Source organism: Penicillium arizonense (assembly GCF_001773325.1).
Source record: "Penicillium arizonense strain CBS 141311 chromosome Unknown PENARI_contig002, whole genome shotgun sequence".
Classification (NCBI taxonomy): Eukaryota; Fungi; Ascomycota; class Eurotiomycetes; order Eurotiales; family Aspergillaceae; genus Penicillium; species Penicillium arizonense.
The window spans coordinates 1061509-1087706 of NW_019173279.1; the positions used below are offsets into that span (position 1 = coordinate 1061509).

The following is a 26198-nucleotide window of genomic DNA, read 5'->3' on the forward strand; positions in this document are numbered from 1 at the left end:
TTGGATAGCCTATCAATGAAAAAACCCCCCGGTTTGTAAGCATTGGAAATGATTAGAAATTACAATATCGGAGGAAAATCGATCCCGCTGGCGCCAGGCAGTTGAAAGGAAAATCGAGTATAATTGGTACAATTTGTATAATTGGCATAATTTGATACAATTGGTATAATTGTGGGTCAACGGTTCGGTGGATCGCACGCTATCGGTGAAGCCGTAAAACTTGAAACTTAAAAAAATCCCGGCGACCAATGAGCTTCCGCGGGTCAGCGGACGGCCTGACTAAGCTGTGGGTCTTGGAACGGATGTCGAGGATGCCGAGCCTTTTTTTTTTTTAGGGCCACAGGAACACATGTCACGATCCCGAAAACCCGTGGTCTGATACGTACAAAGTATTGATGTACGCCATTTTCCTATTCCACATAAAAGAAACAACGTTATAATTAGCGACCCTAGTCTAGTTTCGCAGCAGCTTGGAATTGACCGGCAAAAAATTTAAATACGCAAATTCTGTATTCGGATACACTGGCCAAATGTCTAAAGCAGTTAATGTAAAACTTCCTCCAATATTATTATTCCTCCACAGGAACCAGAGACCGAAGCGAAATGTTTCCATGTTTAAAGGTCACTGTCAAGCGTCTGCACCTTGGAAAACGATAATTAAACTTGATGCGAATTAGTCAACCGGACCAAGTGGGTTCCACTATTTAGGTTGTTAGCGTGGAAAAAACATGATATATAGATCATATTTAGTACAGTGACGGACGGATACTCCGTAATACCAAGGTACATAACTAAGTTATCGACCTTGCTGAGAAAGATTTCATCCGTTTTGGTCCGGATATCATTTCGTCATCCGGACGACGAAATGATATCCGGACCAAAACGGATGAAATCTTTCTCAGCAAGGTCGATAGCTGCTGCGAAACTAGACTAGGGTCGCTAATTATAACGTTGTTTCTTTTATGTAGTTTATATACAGAATGCTTCTTCGGAGCCATATCTAGCGTGCAACCTATCGCGTTTGCCTTGTCCGACACAATTCAGAGGGAGGAAGTCGTCTGACGGACGATTGTTTTTATTTTGCCCTGCATTTCATCTAGACTTTTATCCCTCCCCCCAACCTTATATTCACTTATTGCATCCGTGCTATAATTTCGACATGGCGCTGGCCCTTTCTGACCCCGTGAAACTCCCATGCGGGTTGGAACTCCCCAACCGTTTCGTCAAGGTGAGAAGAAGTGAGCAATCACGCTCTTTGTTCAATGCGGAAGGGGCGCATAGCGCGAGGCGGCATGAGAACTATCCCCTGGCTGACTTGAGAGTAAATTTCAGGCCGCCATGGCTGAAATGATGGCCGATCCCAAAGATGGCTTACCCAATGAGGACTTTATCGAAGCGTATGGCAAATGGGCAGAAGGGTCTTGGGGTGCCATTCTGACAGGTAAGAAAGAAAGGACAAGATCTCACTCACATATATAGAACAGTGGGAATTATTGACTCTCCCTCATTCAGGTAACGTCCAGGTAGATTTGGAGTATGTAGGAAGTACCAAAGATCCCTCTACAGGCCCATACATGAAGAAGAATATTGAAATCTGGCGTCTATTTGCCGACACCTGCCAGAAAAAAGGCACGCCAGCCATTGTGCAGATCTGCCATCCAGGTCGGCAGTCTGTGCGAGGAGCAGGTCGCAGGGGCCTATTCACCCAGACGATGGCCCCCAGTGCGGTCCCAATGAATATGGGGAATGGCTTGCTGGCGAAGTTCGTTCGATGGCTGGTGTTTGGTGCACCCAGGGAGATGACAGTAGAAGATATCAAGAGAGTTATCGATCTGTTTGTTGACACGGCGCGTCTCATGGCAGATAGTGGCTTTGCGGGCGTTCAACTCCATGGCGCTCATGGGTATCTTCTCAGTACGCTGATCTATTCTCAAAGCTGTCGTCTGAAGATACTAACTAGGAATACTCTTATATAGCACAATTTCTCACCAGTAAGGTATGAGATACGTCGCCTCTCACAACATGGCTTCTCTTTTTTATTGCGAACTGACATTGTTTGACAGACCAATTTCCGCACCGACGAGTACGGAGGCACCCCTGAGAAGAGAGCCAAGATTGTCGTAGAGATCATCAAAGCCATCCGCTCTGTGGTGCCAGCCACGTTCTGTATCGGGATCAAGCTCAACTCGGCAGATCACAACTCGGGCGATTTTGACGCCACAGTGCGTCAGATTGAGCTCCTGATCAAGGCTGGGATCGATTTTTTGGAAGTCAGCGGGGGTTCTGCCGAGGATCCGAAGGTACTTTTATCTTATCCTGACGTTTATGTTCTGTTGTGGTATTTAACCAGTTACCTTTTGGCAGATGATGGGCCGTGACCACCTACCTAAAAAGGTCGAAGCGAAAAAGAGCGAGCGCACGCTTGCCCGCGAGGCGTTCTTCATTGACTTCGCGACCCAGATCCGTAAACATTTCCCTGATCTCGTTCTCATGGTGACCGGAGGAATCCGCAGCCGGCGAGGTGCTGAAGCAGTTGTCCACAGCAAGGCGGGAGACCTTGTGGGTATCGGCCGCCCAGCCGTCATCAACCCCAAATTCCCACAGCTCCTTCTGGATAAGTCGGTTCCCGATGAAGAGGCGCAACTGGTGCTGGCCAAAGTACCTCTGCCGGGCTGGATCAAGTTTCTGGACTTGAAAGCGCTGGGTGCAGGCGTCGAAACTGTAAGCACTCCTGATATTCTCAGAAGGTCGAGAGTCTGATGCTGACGGCGATATCGTCTCTGCAGGGGTTTTATGTGACTCAGATTCAGCGATTAGCCAAGGGGTTGGCAACTTTTGGACCTTAGGTTAGGTAGCGCAGATGACAGATGTTTCCCATCTCTTTTCGTTTTGTTCATGAAATTTGGAGATTACCAATAGACTAGATGACCGTATATCCACCTTTACTTTGCGCCCTAAATTTGTCATTACGTCTCAAAGAGCTGATACAGGTTCAAAACTCTGCATGATGCTAAAACTCTAGAAAATCCTCTACTAAAAGTTTAGCTCTGTTTGTTATGAGAAGGCTTTGCTGATAAAGACCGAACGCGATCATGGAAGTTCCTCAGCATATGGATTCAAACCCCGCTATATCTCATAAATATAGAGTGTTTAATAGAGGACTCTGTTGTATCAAGAATATTTCTGGCCAAAAAAATCAAATTTAAACCTGTGGCAGTTTTGATTATAGGGCGTTCTCTTTTTAGTTTTCATGGTAGCACAATGTCCATGCCTGGCCTAAAGTTGCTAATCTGGCCAGCTGGCAGTTGCTTGCAATTCGTTGTCTGAATTAGCATTGCTCCTTTTTGGCCAGTTAGCGTGTAGAAACTCGCCAACAGAAAAGTTATCTTTTTGACTAACGTCCGACCCAGCCGCCTTCCGCAACTATGCATACGATGATCCATAGTGTAAATAGTATCTGAGGAGACAGACAGTGTCTGACGGGACAACAGTATTCCCACCAGACAACAGCAGTCCCACGAGATCCCACTGTCAAGTACGGCACGATAGACAGGAAATGTGTAAGAGAGGATGCGAGCGTAATGGGGTTTATGTGCGATCAAGACACCTTATAACTTATCTGAGTTCCCAAAGCGCAGCAGCTAAGGTAGCTTAGTACAAAAGTAGATCTCACTGAGGGAAATTCTTCTGTACGGATGGTTAGCTCCGGAAATATATTCAGAGTTTTTTTTTTTTTTTTTTATTATCGTAAAGCTATCTCAAAAACACAATGGGTGGGCCACGGAAGTCCTCGTCAAAGACCATAGGTGTCCCACTATCAGACTCATGCCCTGATGCTGCTGCGGCTGGGTGAGGCTCAATGGTTTGAGGGCAAGGCTCAGAGCATGGAGCGTGTCACGATTTCTACCGTATCCGTCCAATTGGAGATATCAATGACTCTGTATTGCATTACCCCTATTTCCTGCTATTTGTAAGGCAATTTACATTATATGACTAACCTCCGGATATACTATTTACCCGAAAGCCATTCGGATTGATTATAGACCCGGTTTCATGCAGTATTCGTAAGATAATTGCGACATTTACCAATGTAAGGTAATTAGAGGGGCTCTGTTGAACTTGCACAGCCACTGCTTTGAGACAGATAGCCACAATACTCTTGGTGGTATTATGAATCATAAAATTTCACTTTAGAGCCATCAACTAAGTATCGACTCATGAAACTGTCCTGGCGAAACATGCTAGCCTTCAGAAGTGGATTTCACCTATCTGAGGGCTCCTCCAGAGTATCCTAGGAACAAGAGCGTTTTTCCTTCTTGCTCCTGGGAACATTTTAAGCTTCACACGTACTCCTAGGAGCCACTACAGTTGCACGTGAGAGAAAAATGTTACCAAATCGACATTGACTATGTATAGCGCGACTAGAGACACTGTACATATCTAGGCTCAGGATATAACTTCACATGATGGTGCGAAAAATCTCAGAACATGGAAACTCTGATCAATACTTATACGAATCATTGGTACAATGGCATTTCGGACAACGCGGAATTAGTAGTATTGTGAGCTGTTTGTGAGCTCCCTTCGAAGATATTCATCCGCACATCGTGTAACTGTTCGATTCCTGACATCTCTGATGTTTAAGTCTGCTCCTTCGCTCAGAAGACAATTAATGACGTCGATTTTGCGAAGGAATACTGCCTTGTGGAGAGGAGTTTCTCCCATAAAAAGGTTCATGTTCCAGGAAGGCTGATGATCTTGATACATGATGGCGGTGATTGGAGCGCCCCGAGAAATGAGGAGCTTCAGGACAACCACCGTATCGGACTTCTTTCGATTCTTAGCTACTAAATCCTCTGCTTTGGTGGTAGAAATAAACCAAAATATACTTGAGAAATTGAACAAAAAGCTTGACACGCTTTATAAGTGTTAACAAATTCAACTAGTCCTTTAATACGTATCGCTTATTTATCCCTATTACCCTAGCTTCTACGAAGATTATAAGTCTAAGGGCTTAGGCCCCTAAGTCCCTAGAGTATAGAGTTATTGATTCGCAATATACAAGCTCGCCGAAGGATACAAAGATGAATTTTGATATAGAAGTAAGCAATATAAGGGGCAAAAGACGAGGCTAACATATGAACCTCTCAATCTGCCAACGGCCAACCATGGGACAATGATGAGTGATGCGGATGACGGCGAGGCGCCGCCAGATCTGGAACCGGCTTCTTTGGGACTGACTGTTCTCAAGCTGTGGGCTAGGTTGTTTGGAACAAATACTCAGTGGCCGTTTATTAATGTTCTTGGGCAGAGCTTGGAAGCGTATATTACTATGATTTGATGTTGATATTATGATGCCAGGCGTTTGTCTATATTGAAACTTTTTGGAATATAATGTGTTTATGATCTCATGATCCCGGTGGATGACTTTTGTTTCTATACCAACCTGTGGGATTCCAATCTTTAAGTGAATGATAGCTGCATATTGTGCCTTGAAGACTGATCCTTCTATGACATGTCTATTCGATCAAAAGATGAGTTCCAAGGTTATAGTTCTATTTGGCCTAGAGTGCTCACGTTCCAAATCCGATAGTGCCGCTCATTACTTCGTCATCCTACTTACTCTCCATGTCTTTTATTTCCTCCAGGGCTGTCTCCTATACTGTTTTTCTTTTACCCCTGCAATATTTTATCCCTGCAAAATGCCGAACGAACCCTCAGAATCCGATGAGCCTCGTAATTATTCAGCAACTTGTCTATTTTGTGGTATATACATTTTGACGTTTGACGGGGGAACACTGAGCCGCGATCACCTGGATGTGCTCAAGGAGTCTCAATGGGAAATCCATCGCAAACTCCCGATTCCTGAGCATATTCTCGTGCCATCGACCGAAGTGGAGGATAAAGTTTTCTCCAAATTTCCTTGGTTATCATCTTGCTATCAGCGAGGGGGTAAGTTGACATTCTCATAGAAACATTTAAATTTGAAGCTAAAGTAAATCCAAGCTTTCAGATATGCTTTTTCCTCAAAATATCATCTCACGGGAATTGGCTCGGTTGCACCTATCAGTGGTCAGCCGTACCAGCTTCCAAAAGACAAAAACACCGCACGAATTTCCGGACGAGAGGCGATACCACAGTATGATGATACAACATTCACACGTTTCCATCCAAGATGTTACTGGATGCATCCAAGTCTTTATAAAGACAAGGATATGGGAAATGTGTTTCACTATTATTGTTGGGAGATCCTTGGCCATCTGGTAGGGAAAGAGTTGATCGAGAAGACACTTGGTCAAGTTGTTCAGGCCGCGATGCAGTATTGGCAAACCCATAAAAAAGGATGGGGTGTTTATGACACAGATACCATATTTCGTGCCCAGCTCGACGGGGTTCCATACGTGAGATGTGAGAGCTACGTTCGCGGCTGTGATGTCTTTGTCAATCCATGGATTATACCCGAGCTTCAACATGCGATCCAAGTTGCCCAAAATATGGTTGGAAAACGCAAAAGCTCCTATCTCAACAGACTTCCACTCGAAATCTCCCTTCTGGTGGCGGAAATCATTTGCCCTATCATCTACACTCAATCCGATGTGCAGAATATGCGTAATATGTTATCCGTGTTTGCATTGAATCTACCAGATGCCTTTTGGAGAAGCCGATTACAATCCAAACGTGATTTGTTCTTCGAGGTTGATTTACTAGAGACTGATTCAGTGGACTGGCAGCTCTTGTGGCTAGGTTTGATGGCCCTTCTTTCCGATAAATGGTATAACTCCAGTGGATTGGCACACCGCGAGCGATTACTTGGACCAATTAGGGAAATCATCGCAAATCTTCAATAAATTCGACAGAGACATTTTGCTGGAAGGTAGTATCACAGGTTCCCTCGTTCTTTCTTGCTTTATGACAGATCGAGTTATGGCACTTTACCATTCTAATGAATCCATTTAACCAACGATGCTAAAAATCCACATCCTTTCCCGAATTCCTCAGAGCTCGTACACTGCCATGCGTTCGACTTAGATTTAGTTCATCAGTCTCTATCTGCAATTTCTTTGATTGGGGGGTCCTTTTCTATCGAATTTGTTGACTGCAGCTCCATCTATTCCGACAATCTGTATAGTAAAGCCGTTGGGACGTAGCTCACAAGGCCAGATTTCGCGACATTAGAACCTTTTGTTCATACTGGCTAGATGATAGAGCTAAAAAGAGTAAAAAAATGCCTATCTAGTACAGGATGTTAGAATAAGACCTAGCAAATGCTCCTATAGAAGTCATGAATTCCTCGTTATTAGTATAATATCAGATCGGGTATTAATACCAATACTGAATATCTCAGGACTGGTTGATGGAAGGAAAATGTTGAGGAACTGGTGCCTCGGGTGTCAGGCTAGTTCACGTAACTAGTTAGTTCGATAACTGAGAGTTTCTCTCTTCCCTTCTTTGTAGCTAGATCAATACCATATATATTGCTGTCTCTCTCTGTTCTCAGAAACATAGCTTAGGGTAGTCAGCCCCTCAGTGTATAACTGACCAAATGGATTAGACTATATATATACACAGACGGAAACAGAGCAGAGGAATAGAAGCCAAGATGGCAAGCCGATTTTGGAGATTCTGAAGAGGAATTCCCACTCTAATGCTGATGGCCAGTGTTAGCTACTCAATATGAACTTTTCTTACAATAGGTAGCTACCATTCCTACTTCACAGTTATTCAGTGCACGCCCAAAGACAGAAATCAAGTATGTCTGTTATTCAGTATCGATGCATGCCTATATGACTAGCTATGTATTCAGTGATTGGCCTTGATATGGTCGAGTATCTGTTGGATAGCAATGCAATCATTCTTCAGGTGCAAGCCTATATCTGTAGGGGGGACCTCGGGATGAACAATGTCCCCAACACTGTTGGTTGCGTCGTCGTACTCATATACACGCATATACATGCCCACAGCAACTATCCCATACACCGGTGTTCGGTTGACATGCGGGGTGCGGTGGGTTGCAGAAAGATATTGATCGAGCTGTTGTACACCTTCGTCCCAGGTAGCGGCTCGCCCTTCCAGACCAGTCCGCTTGCATTGCACAATCAGAAATTTGTTCGCACGCTGTTGTGCAGACGGATACTGGTACGTATGCAAATCTGAAAATCCCATCTGCCCCGCTTGGCTGGTATGACGGTCTTGGGGGCGTGTCACATAGCCCTGTTGCACGGGGAATTGCCATGTAAGGATGATGTTCCAGACACCATACAGGACACTCTCGGGTCCAGCCCGAGTAACGCGGCTGATCTCTCGCTGAATGGCGGGAATATCGAAATAATTCTGATAATATTGACATCAGCGACCCGAAATCTCGTAAATGCCTAAGTGGAATCTTTGACTTACCAAAGCCATGTTGAAAACATCTGAGGAGATGTATTGAAACTCGACCTTGCAGTTATCTTATATACCTATCGACATATTATTCACTCGTACTTTTACTATTGAACACTATTCAAACTATGCCTGGGCATATTGTTTACTGCTCCATCAATAAGGATGTTAGTACAATAGGCTGTTAAATGAATACATAATAGGCTAAGAAATAAAGGTACAATGGCCTAGTAAATAAGCACACAATATACCAGTAGATGAATACAATATACCGGATTCATAGGTCAATTAATTGATTGATTCGGAGTGGAGCAGAGCTCTATCGTAAATAACTACACATAGCGGCATTAGCCTCTGATCAGTCTAAGTAATCAGTGAGCACCTAGTCACAATCACTGAGCGCTTATTGAGCGCTTATTGGACCTCCGGCTTTATACGCCTTTCTTGGCAATGTTGAATACACTTGCTGTACGAAAGCATCCGACAAAGAGCGATATCACACAGGCTTTAGCAACAAAAGAACCGGAAATCATGGTAGAATACTGAGACAATTGCTTGCGCGACTGCCGCCGGAGATCCGAATCGCGATTGAATATTCACGAACGTTGGAGAGGGTTTCTCACGACTTAGTAATGACAGTTCGGAAGGTATAAAATGGTCAAATAATGTGGAAACGTCCCGGGCACAGTCCGATCGACATACCGATGAGACAGAACTAATGTCTCTGCAGAGCATTTCGCGGGTTCGAATGGCATAAGCAGACGGACATGCAAGTCGCTCCCTAAGGTTTGATGGGGTTCTCTTATCTGTCTAACAATAGAAGGCCACGAACTAGCGGTGATCATGGGATCGCCCTTGCAGCATCTAGCGCAAAACCTGATTGCAATCACAGCCAGAATTGTACACACTGCCCCTCCCGACAATAATCTTTGCCATATCGCGGATGCTAATGCAAACTAAGTCTCGGACTGCATACAGCTCCAAGAGAACATAAGGACAACGAGGCCACTTGCCCGATTTTGGGACCCGACGTTGCTAAAACTTCATCTTCCCCGGGGTTGTTGCCCATTCCATTATCACCAAGTCAGTTCGGTGGCTCGCACTTGCCGTATCCATCATGACTTGGTCCAAGCCATTCTTGAAGCTTCGCGATCAGCGACCGTGGCTGTTACCGCAGAGGTCGTCGCAGTCCTTTATCGTTACGGCAGTTTCGTGGTCGATGTTTACGGTATCTACCTCAATCCAGATTAAAACACAAAGAACGATATAGCTAACCCTTACTGATCCAGGACCTTTTCCTATATGCCATGGTACCCATGCTCCAAGCCAGACCAAGACCTTCGATCCCCACCTGACTGGCTGCAGATCGTCCCCGTCATGCCAAGTGCCTTGGTATCCAGAGCTGGGATAGCCTTTGAAGACAGTAAGTGTTTCTAAAGAGAACTAAAGATAGAGACGTTAATGCAATGTCGTTTTAATAGGGGAGTATTGGAACAGTGTCCTCCTCGTTTCAGAAGCCATTGCAGCACTTATATGCAGTCCACTATTCGGATACATGCTCGACACTTCGGGGACGCGCCAGGGCCCATACCTCTCTGGGCTCGTGCTGTTGTTTGCATCTATGATCATACTCATGGCCTCACGCTCGGTGGCATGGTATGTTGTTGCGCGTGTACTCCAGGGTGCAGCAACGGCAATGGTATCGGTAGCTGGTCTTTCGATTGTGACGGATACAGTTGATAAAGCTAGCCTTGGACAGATGATTGGGTATATTGGGACTGCCCTGACACTGGGCTTCATTTCTGGGCCCTTGCTCGGTGGAATTGTGTATGAAGTTGGAGGATTGTATGTGGTTTTTGGAATGGCTGTTGGGATAGTCGCTCTCGACTTCTTCGTGCGACTTGCTGTTGTTGAGAAGAGAGTTGCTGAGCGTTGGTTGTGCATTGCTGAGAATGAACGGCCTACTGAGGAGAATGGTTATGTCTCTGAGCAGCCGCCATATGGGACTATCACTAACCGGACTCGTTCTGTTACGATTATCTCCAAGGGAACCTTTGCTCTGGGGAAGCTCTTGCGACAGCCAAGAATTCTTATCAGTCTGTGGGCTGTGATAGTTGGCGCTCTTGTGGTATCGGCGTTTGATGCGGTATGCGATTTATGTGATGTTCACGGCCTCCCGCTGATGCTCTATACAGACTCTGCCAATCTTCGTCGAGAATACATTTCATTGGAATGTTCTAGGTGCCGGTATGATCTTCTTACCTGGCGCTGCAGCTGCAATCTTCCAACCATTCTTCGGTGAGCATCTAAACCATCAGCTCCTTTTTATAACATAAGCTCATTCTCATCCGCTTCACAGGTCTTTTATCAGACCGTATCGGGTCCCGAATAATTGCATTCACAAGCTTCACCGTCCTAGCGCCGACGTTGATCTGTCTTCGTTTCGTAGAAGGCAACTCAGCACCGCACAAAGTTCTACTCTGTGTGATTTTGTTTCTAATCGGAATGTGCATCGACTTAAGCGAATCAGCTCTCGTAGTCGAGATACAGCGTGTTCTGGACGACATGGAAGCCGCAGATCCTGACATCTTCGGCGACAAAGGTGTCGTAGCTCAAGCTTTCAGCCTAGAGAATATGGCACACTTTGGAGGTCTTACCTTGGGTCCGATGGTGGGTGGAATAGTTGAGGTTCAGTACGGCTGGAAGGTTATGTCATTAGCGTTGGGAGTCATGTCTGCAGTCACTGCTCTCCCTATGCTTCTCCTCAGCGGTGCTGTCGTAGAAGACAGTTGGACTGAGTCTGCTGACGATGAATTGGAACGGGAACACTTGCTGGCGGAGTAAGCTTGCATTGGACTGTATATAGTGACACAAAAGTAATATTTCTGTTCCATCCGGGAACTTACATTTGCTAGATAATTAAGAGGCAAGTAGTGTAAGCAAGACTCATAATTTCAAGCTTGTTTGCCAGGCGGTTAGACTCCTTTGATACCCAATTTGGCTCAAAGAAACCAATTTGCATTGCGGATTGTAAGACCCTTTCTTGACAGTTCATGAATACACGAGTGAGATACTTGTCGTTCTCGAGTTGCAGGATAAGCTTGGAGGCAAATAACTTGGCAACTGTGCGTAACGTCGAGGAGTCATAGTTACTCCAGTCGATGATGCACAAAATCCACGAATATCAAGGCAACCGGATTGCGAGTTTAATAAAAGCCAAGCATTCCATCTTGAGGCTCGCAGGATGGTGACATGCACCAGCGAATCAATGAATCTCTTCGAGAGACTCCGCGAGGTCCTCTCAAAACTCTGTACAATATCATACGGCCGACTCCCCTTCTCACATACTGCAAAAGGAACCAGTCAACACACGATCCAGCAGGGCAGATACATCTTCCCAGCAGAGTCAGAGCGCCATGAAGCAACAATCATGGGGTTTCCATCTCGGTGCTCCCTACCCCCAGAAAAGTATGATGCTGTTTGCAACGAACTTATTCAGCTAGCGGCGACAATTACTGAATTTGAGCCCGTTCGCATGTACGTGCGGCCCGAAGACATCCAATTGGCGGAGTCCCTGGTCAAACCCGTTGTCAAAGATGCATCAAGACTAACCCTCATCCCGTGTCCAATCAACCACTGCTGGGTGCGCGACACCGGACCAGTCTATGTGCGTGACACAACAGGGGAATTTCCAACCCAACGATTTGCACTCAACTTCCGTTTCAACGAGTGGGGTGGCAAGAAGCCCGAGGATGACGTGGTCTGTTGGGGTCAGCGATGGCCATTGATGAATGACAATGCACTACAGGAGAACACAGAATTCGCGCGATGGGTTATCGAGCATGACTCCATCCCCAGCTCCGTTACGCGAATCGACGCTCCGATTCGGGCTGAGGGCGGCGGTCTTGTTACAGACGGCGAGGGGACAATGCTCATCACAGAGAGTAGTATTGTCTGCGACAAGCGAAACCCGGGGATGTCCAAGGCTGAAATCGAGGCTGAATTGATGCGGCTGCTCGGCATTGAGAAGGTGATTTGGTTCCCTGGTCGGCGCAATGTGGACATTACCGATGTGCACATGGATGCTGAGGCGAGGTTCGTGCGTCCTGGGGTGATTGCGTACTCGAAACCTCACGCCATTGCCATTGACCTGTGGCAGGAGCTCTCTGCAGAGATCCGCGAGATTCTGGGCCGTGAGACGGACGCTAAGGGTCGGCGCTTGGAGGTCCACACTATTGAGGAGCCGGACCCACGAGGCTTGGTGGAGTCTGATCACGATGAGCTGTCGGCGAGCTATGTGAACTTCTATTTCGTGAATGACGGTCTGATTATCCCGAAATTTGGTGACGAAGAAAGGGATCAGAATGCATTAGAGATCTTGCAGGCTTTGCTTCCCGAGCGGGCGATCAGGCAGGTGTATGCCAGTGCAATCCCCCTTACTGGTGGAGTGCTGCACTGCGTCACTCAGCAGGTACTGATGGTAAACCCTGGCCAATGAATTCATGGACATGGTCTTGTGGGAGAACAGTTGGTCAGTTAGTTATGTCGCAAATGGAATACGAATCATTGTGCAGAATTAATGCGCGTTCATCCTGATCGCCCCCTGGAATGGGGTATTTCTCGGACGTTAGGAGCCGTGCAAATAGTTGCCTTGTACACTCGCACAGCGGATGCGTTAAAGGTGTCCTTGAAACAGTGGGTGATTTATTTGCCGATCCTGAGTGGGACTGGGTAAGACTCCAACACATCGAGAAGTACATGTATGGAGTACAGTGCAGCAGTATTGATGCTAGCCAGCCACCTCAGTCGGAATGTACGGGTTCAAAGGCCTGGAATCGAGTTTTGTTCCTCACAGGTAAGATCTGCAAGTATTTCGCCTGTGGAAAAAGCAAAGACACTTAAGCCATGCAGAAAACCCAGGGTTCTCTTTAGTGACATATCTGATCGTAGTGCAACAATTGGTACAAATGCCCGAGCAAGCCAATAGTACATATGAACACTGAAAGAACTAAAACGAGTGATGCTCCATACATAGTGGGGAGGTAAATTTTTTTTCCTGTTGGGCGTCAGCCGCACCCATTTAGATCGGTGTATCACATCAACATCAAGGCTCGAAGTGGTTCCTGCATGTTAGAATTATTTCTATGACATAAAAGTTATTAAGTTAGACCAGCACTAATGCATGTATATGATTCTAATGCCTCAATCCCTTGAGTTGAATACCCGAGCTCGGATACCAACACCGTCGTTGTGAGTCTTCACACATGTATGCTCTTCTTCCAACGTTATACGACAACAGTAATAGAGACTGCGCTTTGATCGCGGTATTCAGCCTTCTAGTGCAAGTAGACATGCTCTACTCTATGTCGATGTCTCCTCGAGTTTCGCCATACAGCTCGACATTCTCCCTCATTAGCACTCCACACCACGCAATCCACAAAGCAATAAATGCCAATGATCGCATCACATTAGCCTACCGAGTCCTCATATGTGCAGAAATGTCTTAATCTGCTGATCTTATTCCAAGGCGCAGCTCAATTACCCCCATGGCCCATCCTGCACATACTATACGCGAAGCTCTAAACTACAGAACACGTCGAATATGTCTCAATGCAGGTATCATTGGCTCTCTCGCAGCTTAACTGGGGCTTGTAAGGAGCACTTGAACTGGTACGACTCATTGCTTGTTTTCACCGTAAGATCCAACGTAATGCAGCATTTTAATTGCGTGCAAACTTACTTTTTAATGTTTCTTGTTTTTGTTCGCAGTCAAAGCTGCAGCTAATAAGGCTCTATAAACCAGCTTTCTGCCCTGTACATGGGTTTCTAAATACACATTACTTGAGCGACATTCATATACTCGGTATCATTATCCGTTCGGTCGCTAGATGTTTTGTAACGTTGTTTCAAAGCCGCAATCTCCAAGTCCCCCAGATTCTTCTCGACCGACTCATCTCCACAGTCATGGCTCTACTTCCCGTTCCCCGTGAGACTAACCTTCCTGGAAAGGTCGTCCACACTCCCCACAATGTCGAATATCGAAAATCTTCCCCAGATGAACTGGTCGATCTCGCAATTGAAGGCAACATCGCGCGTATAGCCAAGCGCTGTCTTGTTGGTGGCGACGAATCTTTTTTCGTTGCCGATATAGGGCAGGTCATTCGACAGCATCGCCGTTGGACCCAGAATCTACCAGGGATACGACCGTATTATGGTATGAAATTCTCCGTCTTTCCGCTTTTCAGCCGCAAAGATAAAATATAGCTCCATAATATCCTTGGTGGCTGGATCTAATGTTAACACTTCTCCAGCCGTCAAATGCAATTGCGACCCAACATTCCTCAAAGTCCTCGCCAATCTAGGGTCAAACTTTGACTGTGCATCCATAGAAGAGATGCGCACAGTTCTCAGCCTCGGCGTGGACCCAGCCCGGATCCTATTCGCAAATCCATGCAAAGCTCCCGCGGCCATTGCCTTTGCGCGCGAAGTTGGCGTGCTGCGCACCACATTTGACAACATCGATGAACTAGATAGTATAAAAGCACACATGCCCGAAGCGCAACTCTTACTTCGAGTCTATGCAAATGATGATAGCGCCTTTATCTGCTTGGGTGAGAAATTCGGTGCGCAGCTGGATACAACGGAAGAATTACTGTCACGATCGTGGGAATTGGGACTGAATGTTATTGGTGTTAGCTTCCATGTTGGTAAGGCAATCCAAACCTCGAAAACTTGATTTCTCAAGTTTTATAACATATACCAGGAACCGGCGCCACAAACACAGCATCATTTTGCAAAGCCATCAGAGATGCGCGGGCAGCATTCTTGCAGGCAGAGCGTTTAGGATTCACCCCTTATCTTCTCGACATTGGTGGCGGATTCCAGGACGATTGTTTCGAGACCCTAGCCCCATTTCTTAGAGATGCGATCCAGTCAGAGTTCCCTGCGGGCATCACAACCATCGCAGAACCAGGTCGTTTCTTTGCCCGCAGTGTTTATACCCTTGTGTGTCGGGTGATTTCCCGTCGACGTCAACTTGGGAGTGCAGCTACTGCTAGTATTCCGGATATGCTTTACCAAAATGATGGCGTTTATGGGAATTTCATGAATGTGATCATGGAAAAGGAAATCATGGTCCCTCATTTGGTTGGTAGCAAGAAGGGCGCAGTTTCACATAAGATCAAGACCATCGGAGAGAGTGAAAAGCCTGATGGACATCGATATTCGATCTGGGGGCCCACTTGTGATAGCACTGATTGTGCTGTGCGGGAGGTAACTCTTGACTCTGAAGTCAAGATTGGTGATTGGCTCAAATATAAGAATATGGGAGGTGAGTCGTGACCCTGTTTAGTATTTATTGTGACGCTAATATGTTCGCAGCGTATACCACCACCACTGCAACACAGTTCAATGGGTTCAGTAGTACGTATGATACGTTATATGTCAATAGCGAAACAATGCCTGATTATTGAGCTGTGGTATTTATTTGCCAGCTGTTTCGGATTTCTAAGGAGTTTTAGAAAGGGGCAGACTGTCTGTGTTCAAAAGCGCCATGTCTCAAGCCTACTGTGGCAATGAAGACTGTTATACATAAACAAGGTATATTTGATGTTCTTAAACCGATAATGATACACTGGTCTTATTTATCATAAAAAGCAGCGACTGGAAAATGCGTAGAAAAGAAAAGCGGTTCATGAGGTTTTCCGCTTCCCAACTTCATAGTCCTCCTACACTCAAACTTAGAAAGAGCCACTGAATGCGCTTTTTCTGTCTTGGTGTTATACTTGATGCCGTTGGCAAACATAGTGGCTGTTTTCTTGGTTGATTTCAACCAAATTATCGAATGGTTATCGCAACATATCTGGGATATCGAATAGCCGAGCGCTTGAGGAGCATTTGATTGTGAAACAAACAGCTAGTCCAAATGGACCAAAACTCGAGTTCTGTCACGATATATAGCAACGCTTATAAGCTGGGTACGGGGAAAGAAGCCGAAAGAGGGTGTCGCCATGTGATGGGTGACCTGGGGCATATCGATAGGCCTGAGAACGGGATTGGAGAAGAATTAACCGAGACCAAAGCCCGCTTGATCATGTCTTGAAGTAAGAATACAAAGTCCGAAATGACAAATTAATATCTTTAGACCGATGAATAGCCTGCATTCAGTGAGCTTGAGCCAGCAATCTCTTGCGTATATCTATCTCAAAAATCACAAAGTCCATGACCAGAATAGAAGGATGGCCCAGCTCGTTCCAAATGAATCAAGCATCGCATGCAACCAGAAAAACACCATAGGCTAATTCCCAAGAGTTTCCTACCAAATAGAAACAACGAACAGTAATAATAACAAAAGAGGATATCAATCATAAAAGGAAAATCACAGAGACATGAGACCAGAACCAAAGAGAGAGAGAGAGAGAGAGAGAGAGAGAGAGAGAGAGAACGAGAGAAAGAGAGTATAGACGAGTGAGTGAAAATGCAGAAAATGAAACAAATAGCGAGAGTCAAGAGTACACTCTTGGATTAAGCCTTCTCCATGCCAGACATCTGAACATCCTCTTGATGAGCAGTCTCCGGAAGGACAGGCTGTTTGATATCCATGCCGTAAGGTTGAGCATCAGGAGTAGAAGCAGATTCACCCTGCTTCTCCGGCATGTCAGATGCAGCTCTGTTTTCGGGTCGTTTCCGGCCCAGGCGCTCGCACCAGTGCTCAGCACTGACCAATGTGTCATTGACGACACCACTGACTTGGGCCATCATGTCGAGACCCTCTTGGGCCAGAACAAGGATACGGTGAGCGCTGACTGTTGCATCGGAGGACGCAGCCGGAGAATCCGGTGGTGGCTGCGAGGTGGATGCAACTTGGAAGCGGTGCGGCAAAGAGGTTAGGTGTCGACGCACCAGATGGCGGGCGTTCTCTGGCAGGGCACCACCTGCATACTTGGACACCACGTCAACCACCTGCTTGAGTGTCGAAAGGACATCTGCCTTGACAGCTTGGATGCGCTGGATCAAGAGGGAGGCATTCTCCTGGCGACTACCTCCGGCCTCGACGTCCGATTGAGACTGGCCCTGCTGCCGGGCTTTTTGATTTTCCCACTCGGTCACGGCACTCTGCAGAGCTATGATTGCCTTGCCGAGTCGTCCGTTAGCCCACCGAAGCCAGGTCAGACAATATTGTAGGCTGCGCAGCGATTCGTCGCTCATAGCAACACCGAGACCGGATGTTGAAATGACTAGTCGGCTCTGCCATGTCGGCGAAGAGCGCGGCCCTTGCTTTTCTTCGTAGTGGGGTGACCTCATCTCATCATACGGGGGTAGTGCCTCGGACATAGACAAGTCTGAGGAACTCCGTGGTCGCGATGGGTGCGTTGCGCCGTCCTGTCCTTTCTCAACATCCACCGTTCTGGGCGACACATTTCCATCCATCTTGCGCCGTTTCTTGGCGTGCTTGGAGTCCGAGTTTGTAGAATCTCGTCGCTGCAGTGCCCAACGAAGACCACTCTCTACACCAGTCTTGCGACCAACTGTGCCGACAGTATTTGCGACAGGCGAGCCGATATTCCGCTCAATAAATTCGGCGCCGGACTTGAAACGCGGCGAGTACGACTTTGACGTTGCATACGCAGACACGGAGCCGTTAATAGCAGAGGATATAAGGGGATGAGAGGATGTCAGTAGCGACAGTAGTGGCTCTGGCGGTGGTGGGTCCGGTGAAGCGATGGGAAGGGATTGTCGTGATGCTCGAGGAGACTGGCCGAAGTCTGCGAGTCGTTAGTTGAGTTGTTTGTCGTACAGCGGAATCCACTCAGGACCGATGGGCTCGGCATATCATACCGGAACGCAGTCCCTCCAAGGCCTGCGCGGCCTCGATATCATCCATAGATAGTACACTGGCAGCTCGACGAGAGCGATCCTCTTCCATTATGGAGGAATGGGCATGGTGGAAGGGAGAGGGCGAATTGGAGGTCAGAGGGCCTGTGGCGTTCTTTCTAGGGATTTTCGGGGCATCCATGGCGGGTCCTTACAGAGGGGAGAGTGAGCCCAAGAGATTCGGAGTTTCATCTTCACGTGAAGATGTCACTTGAGCCGCTAGGCCCAATCGGGAAGGTTAGTAAGGATCACATTCATGGTACTTCTGTCGTCATACATTTCACTATGGCCCGCTAAGTACTTCTCACATGCAAACTCCCAACATTTCCTCCTCTGCCTAGGTATATCCTTCCCCTCTTAGGCCTTTGACATCGAATTTACCGAAAACATTCAGCCATAAAATTGGTTGTCCGCATTCATTTTTGATTTGATCTTTACCCAAAGTATAAGTTACAGTCTGGACAACCTTGAACACTGCCCTACGCATCCAACTAGAGACATGTGCATGGAGAGCAACATACTCAGCTGCTTTCCTAACCTTGGTCAATTCCGCAAAGACGGGGAATCTCCTCCATCCACAACCCTAGAGACACCGCTATGACCATGCTAGTTAATCCTTACTGAATTGAACTAATGTAACTCGACTAAGTTAGTACCGTTCATGTACCCCAACATGCGCTAGGATATCCTTGTACTACCTAATTTCTTTGGTTCGTTTGAATGTTCGCCATACTGATTTGGTATTTATGCCAAATGCACCAAAAAAAAAAAAGGAAAATATTGAACAGGGGTAAAAAAAAAAAGGAAAAAAGAAAAAAAGAAATATCGACAGCTATGTGATTCGAACACACGCGGGCGAACCCACTCGCTTAGCAGGCGAGCGCCTTAACCACTCGGCCAAACTGTCAGCATTGAAGGAGTTTCACAATTCTATTATACTTGAGCAGACATTGTATTGTCACTAACAGGACAGAACAAAAACATCCACTGATCACATAGCTAATATCAATTCTAGCCGCCAACCAGGGACTGTATAGTGCCTTTGAAGTTTTCTATATCTTAGCTACCTCTGTACGCCCAAATTTTTCAGCATTAAAGAGATATCACATTTCTGTCATTCCTACTATACTTGACTAGACCCTGTCTTGTCACGTAGTAAACAAACAAAAATATGTTAAAGTAGCTGCCAACTAGGTATATTAAGGATTATATAGTCTACCTATCCACGAACAAAGATGTTCTACACACTGCCCATAGCCACAATGTGCTACTGGCGACTAATGCAAAAAGACAAAAAGAAATACGACAGCTATGTGATTCGAACACACGCGGGCGAACCCACTCGCTTAGCAGGCGAGCGCCTTAACCACTCGGCCAAACTGTCACGTGTTATGATGTTCTGATCAAGAATTGGATTCATGTGGTCTGTTAGCAGTCATTCTCTCTGGGGAGGAGAAGAAATGGTTGATGCTCTGGCTAATCCATATCCCATAGTGCTACTCGGCAGGCGTTGTCTAGTTTGGGTTAAACAAAAGAGTACACCTAGAGCAATTTTTAGTAATAATGCAAAAGTTAAAACTAGGGAAGAAGTAAAAAAGTCTTCGAAGGTTCAGTTTCCAAGAATTCTACCCAATAAGCGTGGGTTGGTTGAATTCCAGCTATTCGTCTCCCAAGCGAGTCCCACCATATTTTCCCTTTTCATAAAGTCGAAGCTTTTAACGGTTACAATAAAAACTTTGATTACGAAAACTGCTCTGTTTGAATTTATTACACAGGATCATACCTGCCAGCTTATTGTGTTGCGCGGATGGACAAAAGTCGTTTTATTGTAACGGATACGCCTTGTAGGTTCTCTCCCTATCAATAATCCCCGGGTTCCTTGGGCTCGGAAGTACGAAATGGGGAAATTTGCCACATCTAAGACAGTTTGGCCGAGTGGTTAAGGCGCTCGCCTGCTAAGCGAGTGGGTTCGCCCGCGTGTGTTCGAATCACATAGCTGTCGATATTATTTCTTTTTTGGCTCCATTCTTTTATTTCAGTTGTCGAAAAGATTATATTTTACGAGTGTATGAACTTGTCTATTGATGGCTGGCAGTTTACGACTGCAGAGCTACCTAGAAAGGTCCATCTCTTATGTGGATGGACCCATGGCTAGGGGGAAATCCATGTCAGCTTATCCTTCTTGTATCTATAGACGTTAACTTATATTATAAATTTGGGAACATGAATACTTGACAGATGCGACTGCTTTGTACTTGTTGTGTATAACTTTCCCTGTACCTGCTGTACCTGTTGCTAATATAGGTCCTATTCGTTCCCCTCATCGGAATCTTTACATTTTTCCATACACCACTGACATGCACTCCTATGCTTACTCGGAATACGGTCTTCCGCTAGTATCACATGCAGCTTTTTATGAACCCAATTAGCCGTACAGTTTATCCAAACGAGAACGAAGCCGTCTAATCTCACCATAAGATGTACAAGTGTACAAAACTATAGATTAGGCAGTTGAAATCGGCATCTAAAATTTGGGTTTGCTCCCTTTGGGCTCAAAGTCCCACAATTGTTGAAGCCGTCTATTCCTTTGGCATGTGATGTCCACGGGTCGGTTTGAGCACTTGCTTTGTACCTGTACATGTGCAACGTGTACTTTATCGTTCTTGCGGTCTGGCGGTAGATAGTTTAAGCGTTTGGTCAAAGTCTGAGGTGTGGTTTGTGATTTGTGATTTTGTTCAACGTAACGTTAAGTTAACTTAGTGCTTTCTATGTACATGCACAGTATAGTACAACATGTGATGTGCCCAAGGTTCATACACGTCTGCTTCTAGCATATGCAATAAAACAAAAGGGTATCTCGTACTACTGTGCATACAAATATCATGATCATCACAAGGGACTGTCGCTCGGAATCAGATGAAACAAAAAAAGAAAAGAAACAAATCATACGCATGGTCATCGGGGGCATTATTCGTGTCTCATTCGACGGACATCCCATCATCCCAATCATCATAATAATCAACGGGGCCTTTGTTGACGGAAATCAAAGTCTCAATAGCCTCTTCGCCTTCGTATTCGGCCCCGGCACTGTCATTGTTGTCGGGCAAGTCATTAACCGTAAGATGGGAGACCATTTTCTGGTTTACTCTGTAACAAGCAAGAACCTCATTGGTAATAAGGCGAGATGCGGAGACAGACGCCTTGATCTGGCATAATGTCTCTCCAAAAGCGTGCAAGACGAATCCGGAGCGCGGATATCGGCCATATGCGTACGAGGCTAGTAACTGTGACCACTCGGTCTGGCTGTTCTGCCAGGTGTGAATGAGCGGGTGTGTACCTTCGCGGGGAGGAGCGAGGGCACTGGCGCTCTCAGCAGCTTGGCGTGAAATGGCGAAAAATTGCTCTGCGCTTGAGGCGCTGTGGCCCTGGATCCATTGCTTGTACAGTTTGTCGATTGATAATTGGATCCCACTGATTGTTTCTCGTAGATATACAGGGTGTCGAGGACTATTCTCTGCCAGTTCGACGGCTGTCTTCCATGGACGCATGAGGTCTTCGTCTCGGTTATCGTGAATTTCGCTTTCGGGGAATGCATCATTCAACTTTGACAAGACCAGGCGTCGCTCGCGGTCTGCGACTTCTAACTTGAGGTAGTCGATGATGTTTGAAATTTTGGGCTTGCGCTCTGAGTTTCGATATGCAGGGAGCGCGCGTTGCTTGGGACTTACAGTCTTGCGATACTCCTGCCAGGCCTGCTCTGAAAAGTGAACTCCGCCTTTACGACCATCTACAAGATGGCTTAACAGACAGGCTAGCTCTTTGGCTTTACGAGAGTCAATTGATTCATCGTATGCAAGTTTCTCATGTTCAACCGTGCATCGGCCAAGATTTGACATCGTAAGGTTGAAAACGAACGCACTCTCCAAAAACTCTTCCGTCGAGCCTAACTCAGCCATCTGAACCGACTCTTTAGAGAGTCCATAGTGCTCTGCAGGGAACTCTTGGGAAGGCAGAGGAGAGTTATGAAAGTTCTGCACAATCATCGGATCCCAACAAATCCACGGCGTGTCACCATCGTAATCTCCACCGGATAACATGTGAGCCAGTGGGATATCACCTCGCGTGGGGAAGACAATGACATCCTTAAAATGGCGGAGTTCAGGTTTCCACACAGCTCTGCACCGTTGAATATCCGAGGGATAATGAGCCGGGAGTCGACCCACAAGAACATCTACGCCCTCGAGCAAATTGTCCTCAAATTGACCTTGCGGGTCTCGCCAGTTATTCGAGAACCCGAAATGCACTTCGCCTTCGTTTAGAACCCCATAAGGGTCCGCAATGCAGTAAGCATACGTAGACAGGGGGACATGGATTTTGAGTTCCTCGAGCTGTCGCTCCAGAAGCCACGTCAGATACTTGCGGAGCTTGACTCGCATCGGATAGAAGGTCTGCGGTTCAAAGCCAGCCTCTGAGAAGCGGATGATAGTCTCTGCATCGTTCATCATCCACTGCTCCAACCGTCGTGATTTGCTAGTTGCGTTGTCACCAGATGGCCGAAGTTTCTGCAGGAGCGCCCGGCAGAGAACGGGGCTATTAGATTGAAGCACTTGAAAGAAGTCATGGTAAAGAGCTTGTACTCCATCGCGCGTGAGCTTGGCAATGTACTCCTTCACATGTCCACCATATTCAAGGATCGAAAGAAGCTGGATATTCAGATCGACAGGGTGTAGTGGCTTAGCCCAGTTGACAACTTCGAATGTCAACTTCTCGTCATCAACAAGACCCATCCAATCCTCGGGATGCGGGTGGATTTTTAACTGTGAGTCGGAGATCTGGATCCAGATGTCATCGTCGTTCATGCTTGCGATACTGGATTGGTGACGATCGACCATCCATAGACCCTTTGCTCCTGCGATTCGGCCTTGGAAGCAACTCGGTGTGGCAGAAGTTATTCCTAATTGATCGCAGATTTGGTTTGCAAGAGTCCTTGACATCAATGCGCATCCATCATTCATCACGGTGCTGCCGGGGTAATCTCGCAAGCGTAGAACTTGGGTTGTTTTCAACGTAACTGTCACGAAGGTTTTTGATAAACCTAGTGATAGACGTTGGAAGAGCTTGCAGTTGGTCTGGTTGTCATTTGCGGTCTTCGGCATATGCCATTCCAGCAATGCGTCGACACCCATGAGTGTATGTTGGTCACTCTGCTGTCGAGGCGGGGCTACCTCAGGCGGCAACTGACATTCACGATCGAAGTCTTCGCCATCAACAGCAAAGAATTCGACGCGGAATCGGGGCTCGCTCTTGGATTTCCTCTTGGTCTTTACTTCCTCGACATAGAATGCCTTCCATGTTCGACCAAGACAGTGGTGGCCATTCCGAGTGAGCCAAGAAGCAATACTCTCGCGAAGAACTGAAGGATACGAAGTTTGTCTCTGATGTGAAGGAGGCCGAGTCGGGGCTGGAACAGTCAGAGACAGAAATCTATCCGACCCAAAGCGTCTATGGAAGCGGCATGTCCGCTCTGGTTTGAGTGGGTTCAGATTTAGTTTGAAGATCCCCGGCTCGGATTCTTCACACCATTCCATGTCTCCTGATAACACTACTACTTCAGAGTGTTTGTTCGTTTTAAAATCGCCAACAGCAGCATCCCAAGCCCTGCCAGATGATTTTTCAGGGAGTGGACGGCCACCACGTTGACTGTGACCACTCATCCATGACCAGAATCCATCTTGGCTGTTGAAGGGAAGACGATTACCAACAAGCATTTTGTTGAGATGAACACCCCATGCACGTCCCACGCGTTCCAACTCATATCTGAAACGTAGGGGAATTGTGCCTGGTAACGAATGTTCTACTGTGAATGGTCCATCAGACAAGAGCTCATCGATAAGTTCTTTCTCCAAGAGGTATTTTGTTTCAGCAGGATCATGATTGACCATCATAGACGTGGCAGCAGCGTCCATGCTCTTAGTCATTTCGTCACTGACCATATACCCAACTACGGAGTCGGCATAGGTTGATTGCGTGTCCATTAGCTCAGTGATTTCCGTCATGACTGTATCAAATGACTGATCCATGCTGGTATTCCGAGAGTCCAAGACCGATGATTCCGTAGTCGAAAAGCTGCTATTGCCAGACTGGACTGTATTATCATGCTTCGTCTTATCGGATCCCGCGGTGAGCCTCTCGAGCAATGTAGGTTTCTTGAACTCCAGGGTGCCATCCTGGGCCGGAAGGTCGTCGCTGACAGATTTGTTTGTACTAAACCCAAATGATAAAAGGTCCGTTTGTCTCATTGGCGATTGAGACGGTGATTTGGTCGGTTTTGGATTCTTCGTCGAAGTTTTTGTCGGAGTTTTGGTTGGACTTTCCGTTGGGGACTGGGGAGCTCCCTTGGTTCTCGTCGGTGACTTAAAGCTCCCCTGGGGCTTCGAGGGAGAAGAAAAGCTCACAGATTTACTTGCTGGTGATTGAACAATATTTGAGTCTCCTGCCGGCTGAGCGGCCATCATTTGTGCGGGTGATTGGACGCTTCCCTTGGGTTTCGGAGATGTAAAGCGCGCTGGACTCTTCGCCGGAGATTGGAAGCTCTCTTGATTCATGGATGGCGACTGAACAGCCGCATTGTTCCTAGCCGGTGATTGCAAACCAAGCTGGCCCTTCACAGGAGAAACAAAATCCACAGGACTTTGCTCCTTCGCAGGCGAAGTAAAGCTAATAGCTCTCCGAACAGGCGACTGGAAACTAGCCGAACCCTTCGATGGAGATCGAAACGCCCCGTCCCCATTCTTCCCCAAAGGCGACTGCCGCACGGGGACAAAAGGCAAAGCCTTAACAGGCGAATTAGGCGCAGTATGAAAAAGCTCATCGGGATCCTCAAGATCGTCATCCTCAAGGTCACGGTCATAATCAACGGAAAACCTTCGTTTTTTCTTTGGTGATAAGCCCACAAAACTTATCGGTGGATTCTCTGCTAACCTTTTATTGCTTGTAGCATTCGCCTGGTTCTGGTTCTGATTCTGATTGTGACCTGTTTTTGAAGTAGTTTGAGTAGACGTAGACATAGAAGTATCAACAACACGCCCATTCACCAGCATATACTCCTCATCCTCAATAAGCTTAAGCAAGTACCTCATGCGATCGCCTTTGGCGGATTCACTGAAGGACAATGATAATCGAGGTAAATCGGGTGGTTCGACGCTCACCCGTGCGTTGTTTCTTGGGCTTGGATTAACGTTATCCTGGCCTCTACGTTGGACATATCCATATCCACTCCCTCCCCCCGCCGATGCCGGTGCCGATGATGCTTGACCAGCAACCCATTCCCTCAAATCAACCAGCAACCCATTCGCACAGCCTTTGTAAAAAAGCGGACGGAGCCGTTTGTAGATTTGCCAGGGGGGTGTTGTATTCCCTTCTCTTACGGAGGGGGATTCAATGCCCGGTACGGGGATTTCGAGGGCGAATTCTTTGTTTAGGGCTTTGATGTAGTCGGTGAAGGATTGTTTTTGGCGTTGGGGAGTTGTTGGGGCGGTTTGGGGTTGGATGTGGTTGTGGTTGTGGCTCATGGTGGGCGGGTTTGGGGTTCCATTCGGGGGCTGGGTGGGTTGAAATTGATATGAATGCGAATATCAATATGAATTTGGCGTTTGAAGATATCAGGGAGAGTAGATTTGGATTGGGGTTTGCTGCTTCTTTTATTTGTTTGAGGTGGGCTGTTTATGGTGGGGTGTAAACAAACCAAGTGATGCATCGAGGTTGAGATTATTGTTTGATTCCCTTGGACATGGATAACCTGCAGATACGAGGGGATTCCAGGTCGAGAAAAAGCAAACAGCCTCGTTTTCTCTATGTATTTGCCATGCCGCGGGGCAGTCACTGTGACAACTCAGAGAGAGCTACAGTTGGCGATTGGAGAAGGTTGGGATGTATGCATGCGC

General features: G+C 46.7%; 7 protein-coding genes across 7 annotated transcripts; 4 read left to right on the plus strand and 3 right to left on the minus strand.

Moving 5' to 3' along the window:
- Positions 1-1159: 1159 nt before the first annotated feature.
- On the plus strand, positions 1160-2846 carry PENARI_c002G04632 (uncharacterized protein; the record flags this gene model as incomplete). Its single annotated transcript, XM_022627454.1, has 7 exons — positions 1160-1228; positions 1333-1441; positions 1513-1914; positions 1977-1996; positions 2064-2300; positions 2365-2721; positions 2787-2846. The coding sequence occupies 7 exons, from the start codon at positions 1160-1162 to the stop codon at positions 2844-2846; spliced, it is 1254 nt and encodes a 417-aa protein (XP_022492774.1).
- Positions 2847-7800: 4954 nt separating this feature from the next.
- On the minus strand, positions 7801-8403 carry PENARI_c002G12148 (uncharacterized protein; the record flags this gene model as incomplete). Its single annotated transcript, XM_022627974.1, has 2 exons — positions 7801-8331; positions 8395-8403. The coding sequence occupies 2 exons, from the start codon at positions 8401-8403 to the stop codon at positions 7801-7803; spliced, it is 540 nt and encodes a 179-aa protein (XP_022492416.1).
- A 1096-nt stretch (positions 8404-9499) lies between these two features.
- PENARI_c002G10931 (MFS transporter) lies at positions 9500-11226 on the plus strand (the record flags this gene model as incomplete). The annotated part of the gene is made up of 6 exons (XM_022627883.1): positions 9500-9610; positions 9672-9692; positions 9748-9805; positions 9864-10528; positions 10578-10680; positions 10742-11226. 6 exons carry the CDS (start codon positions 9500-9502, stop codon positions 11224-11226), a joined length of 1443 nt encoding a protein of 480 aa, XP_022492447.1.
- A 586-nt stretch (positions 11227-11812) lies between these two features.
- On the plus strand, positions 11813-12880 carry PENARI_c002G03952 (agmatine deiminase family protein; the record flags this gene model as incomplete). The annotated part of the gene is made up of 1 exon (XM_022627407.1): positions 11813-12880. One exon carries the CDS (start codon positions 11813-11815, stop codon positions 12878-12880), a length of 1068 nt encoding a protein of 355 aa, XP_022492842.1.
- Positions 12881-14346: 1466 nt separating this feature from the next.
- Positions 14347-15892, plus strand: PENARI_c002G08087 (type III PLP-dependent enzyme; the record flags this gene model as incomplete). The annotated part of the gene is made up of 5 exons (XM_022627700.1): positions 14347-14596; positions 14694-15089; positions 15146-15712; positions 15763-15804; positions 15876-15892. The coding sequence occupies 5 exons, from the start codon at positions 14347-14349 to the stop codon at positions 15890-15892; spliced, it is 1272 nt and encodes a 423-aa protein (XP_022492889.1).
- A 1013-nt stretch (positions 15893-16905) lies between these two features.
- On the minus strand, positions 16906-18397 carry PENARI_c002G00466 (putative clock controled protein (Ccg-8); the record flags this gene model as incomplete). Its single annotated transcript, XM_022627170.1, has 2 exons — positions 16906-18146; positions 18220-18397. The coding sequence occupies 2 exons, from the start codon at positions 18395-18397 to the stop codon at positions 16906-16908; spliced, it is 1419 nt and encodes a 472-aa protein (XP_022492725.1).
- Positions 18398-21233: 2836 nt separating this feature from the next.
- On the minus strand, positions 21234-25826 carry PENARI_c002G10325 (RNA dependent RNA polymerase; the record flags this gene model as incomplete). The annotated part of the gene is made up of 1 exon (XM_022627842.1): positions 21234-25826. The coding sequence occupies one exon, from the start codon at positions 25824-25826 to the stop codon at positions 21234-21236; it is 4593 nt and encodes a 1530-aa protein (XP_022492275.1).
- Positions 25827-26198: the final 372 nt, after the last annotated feature.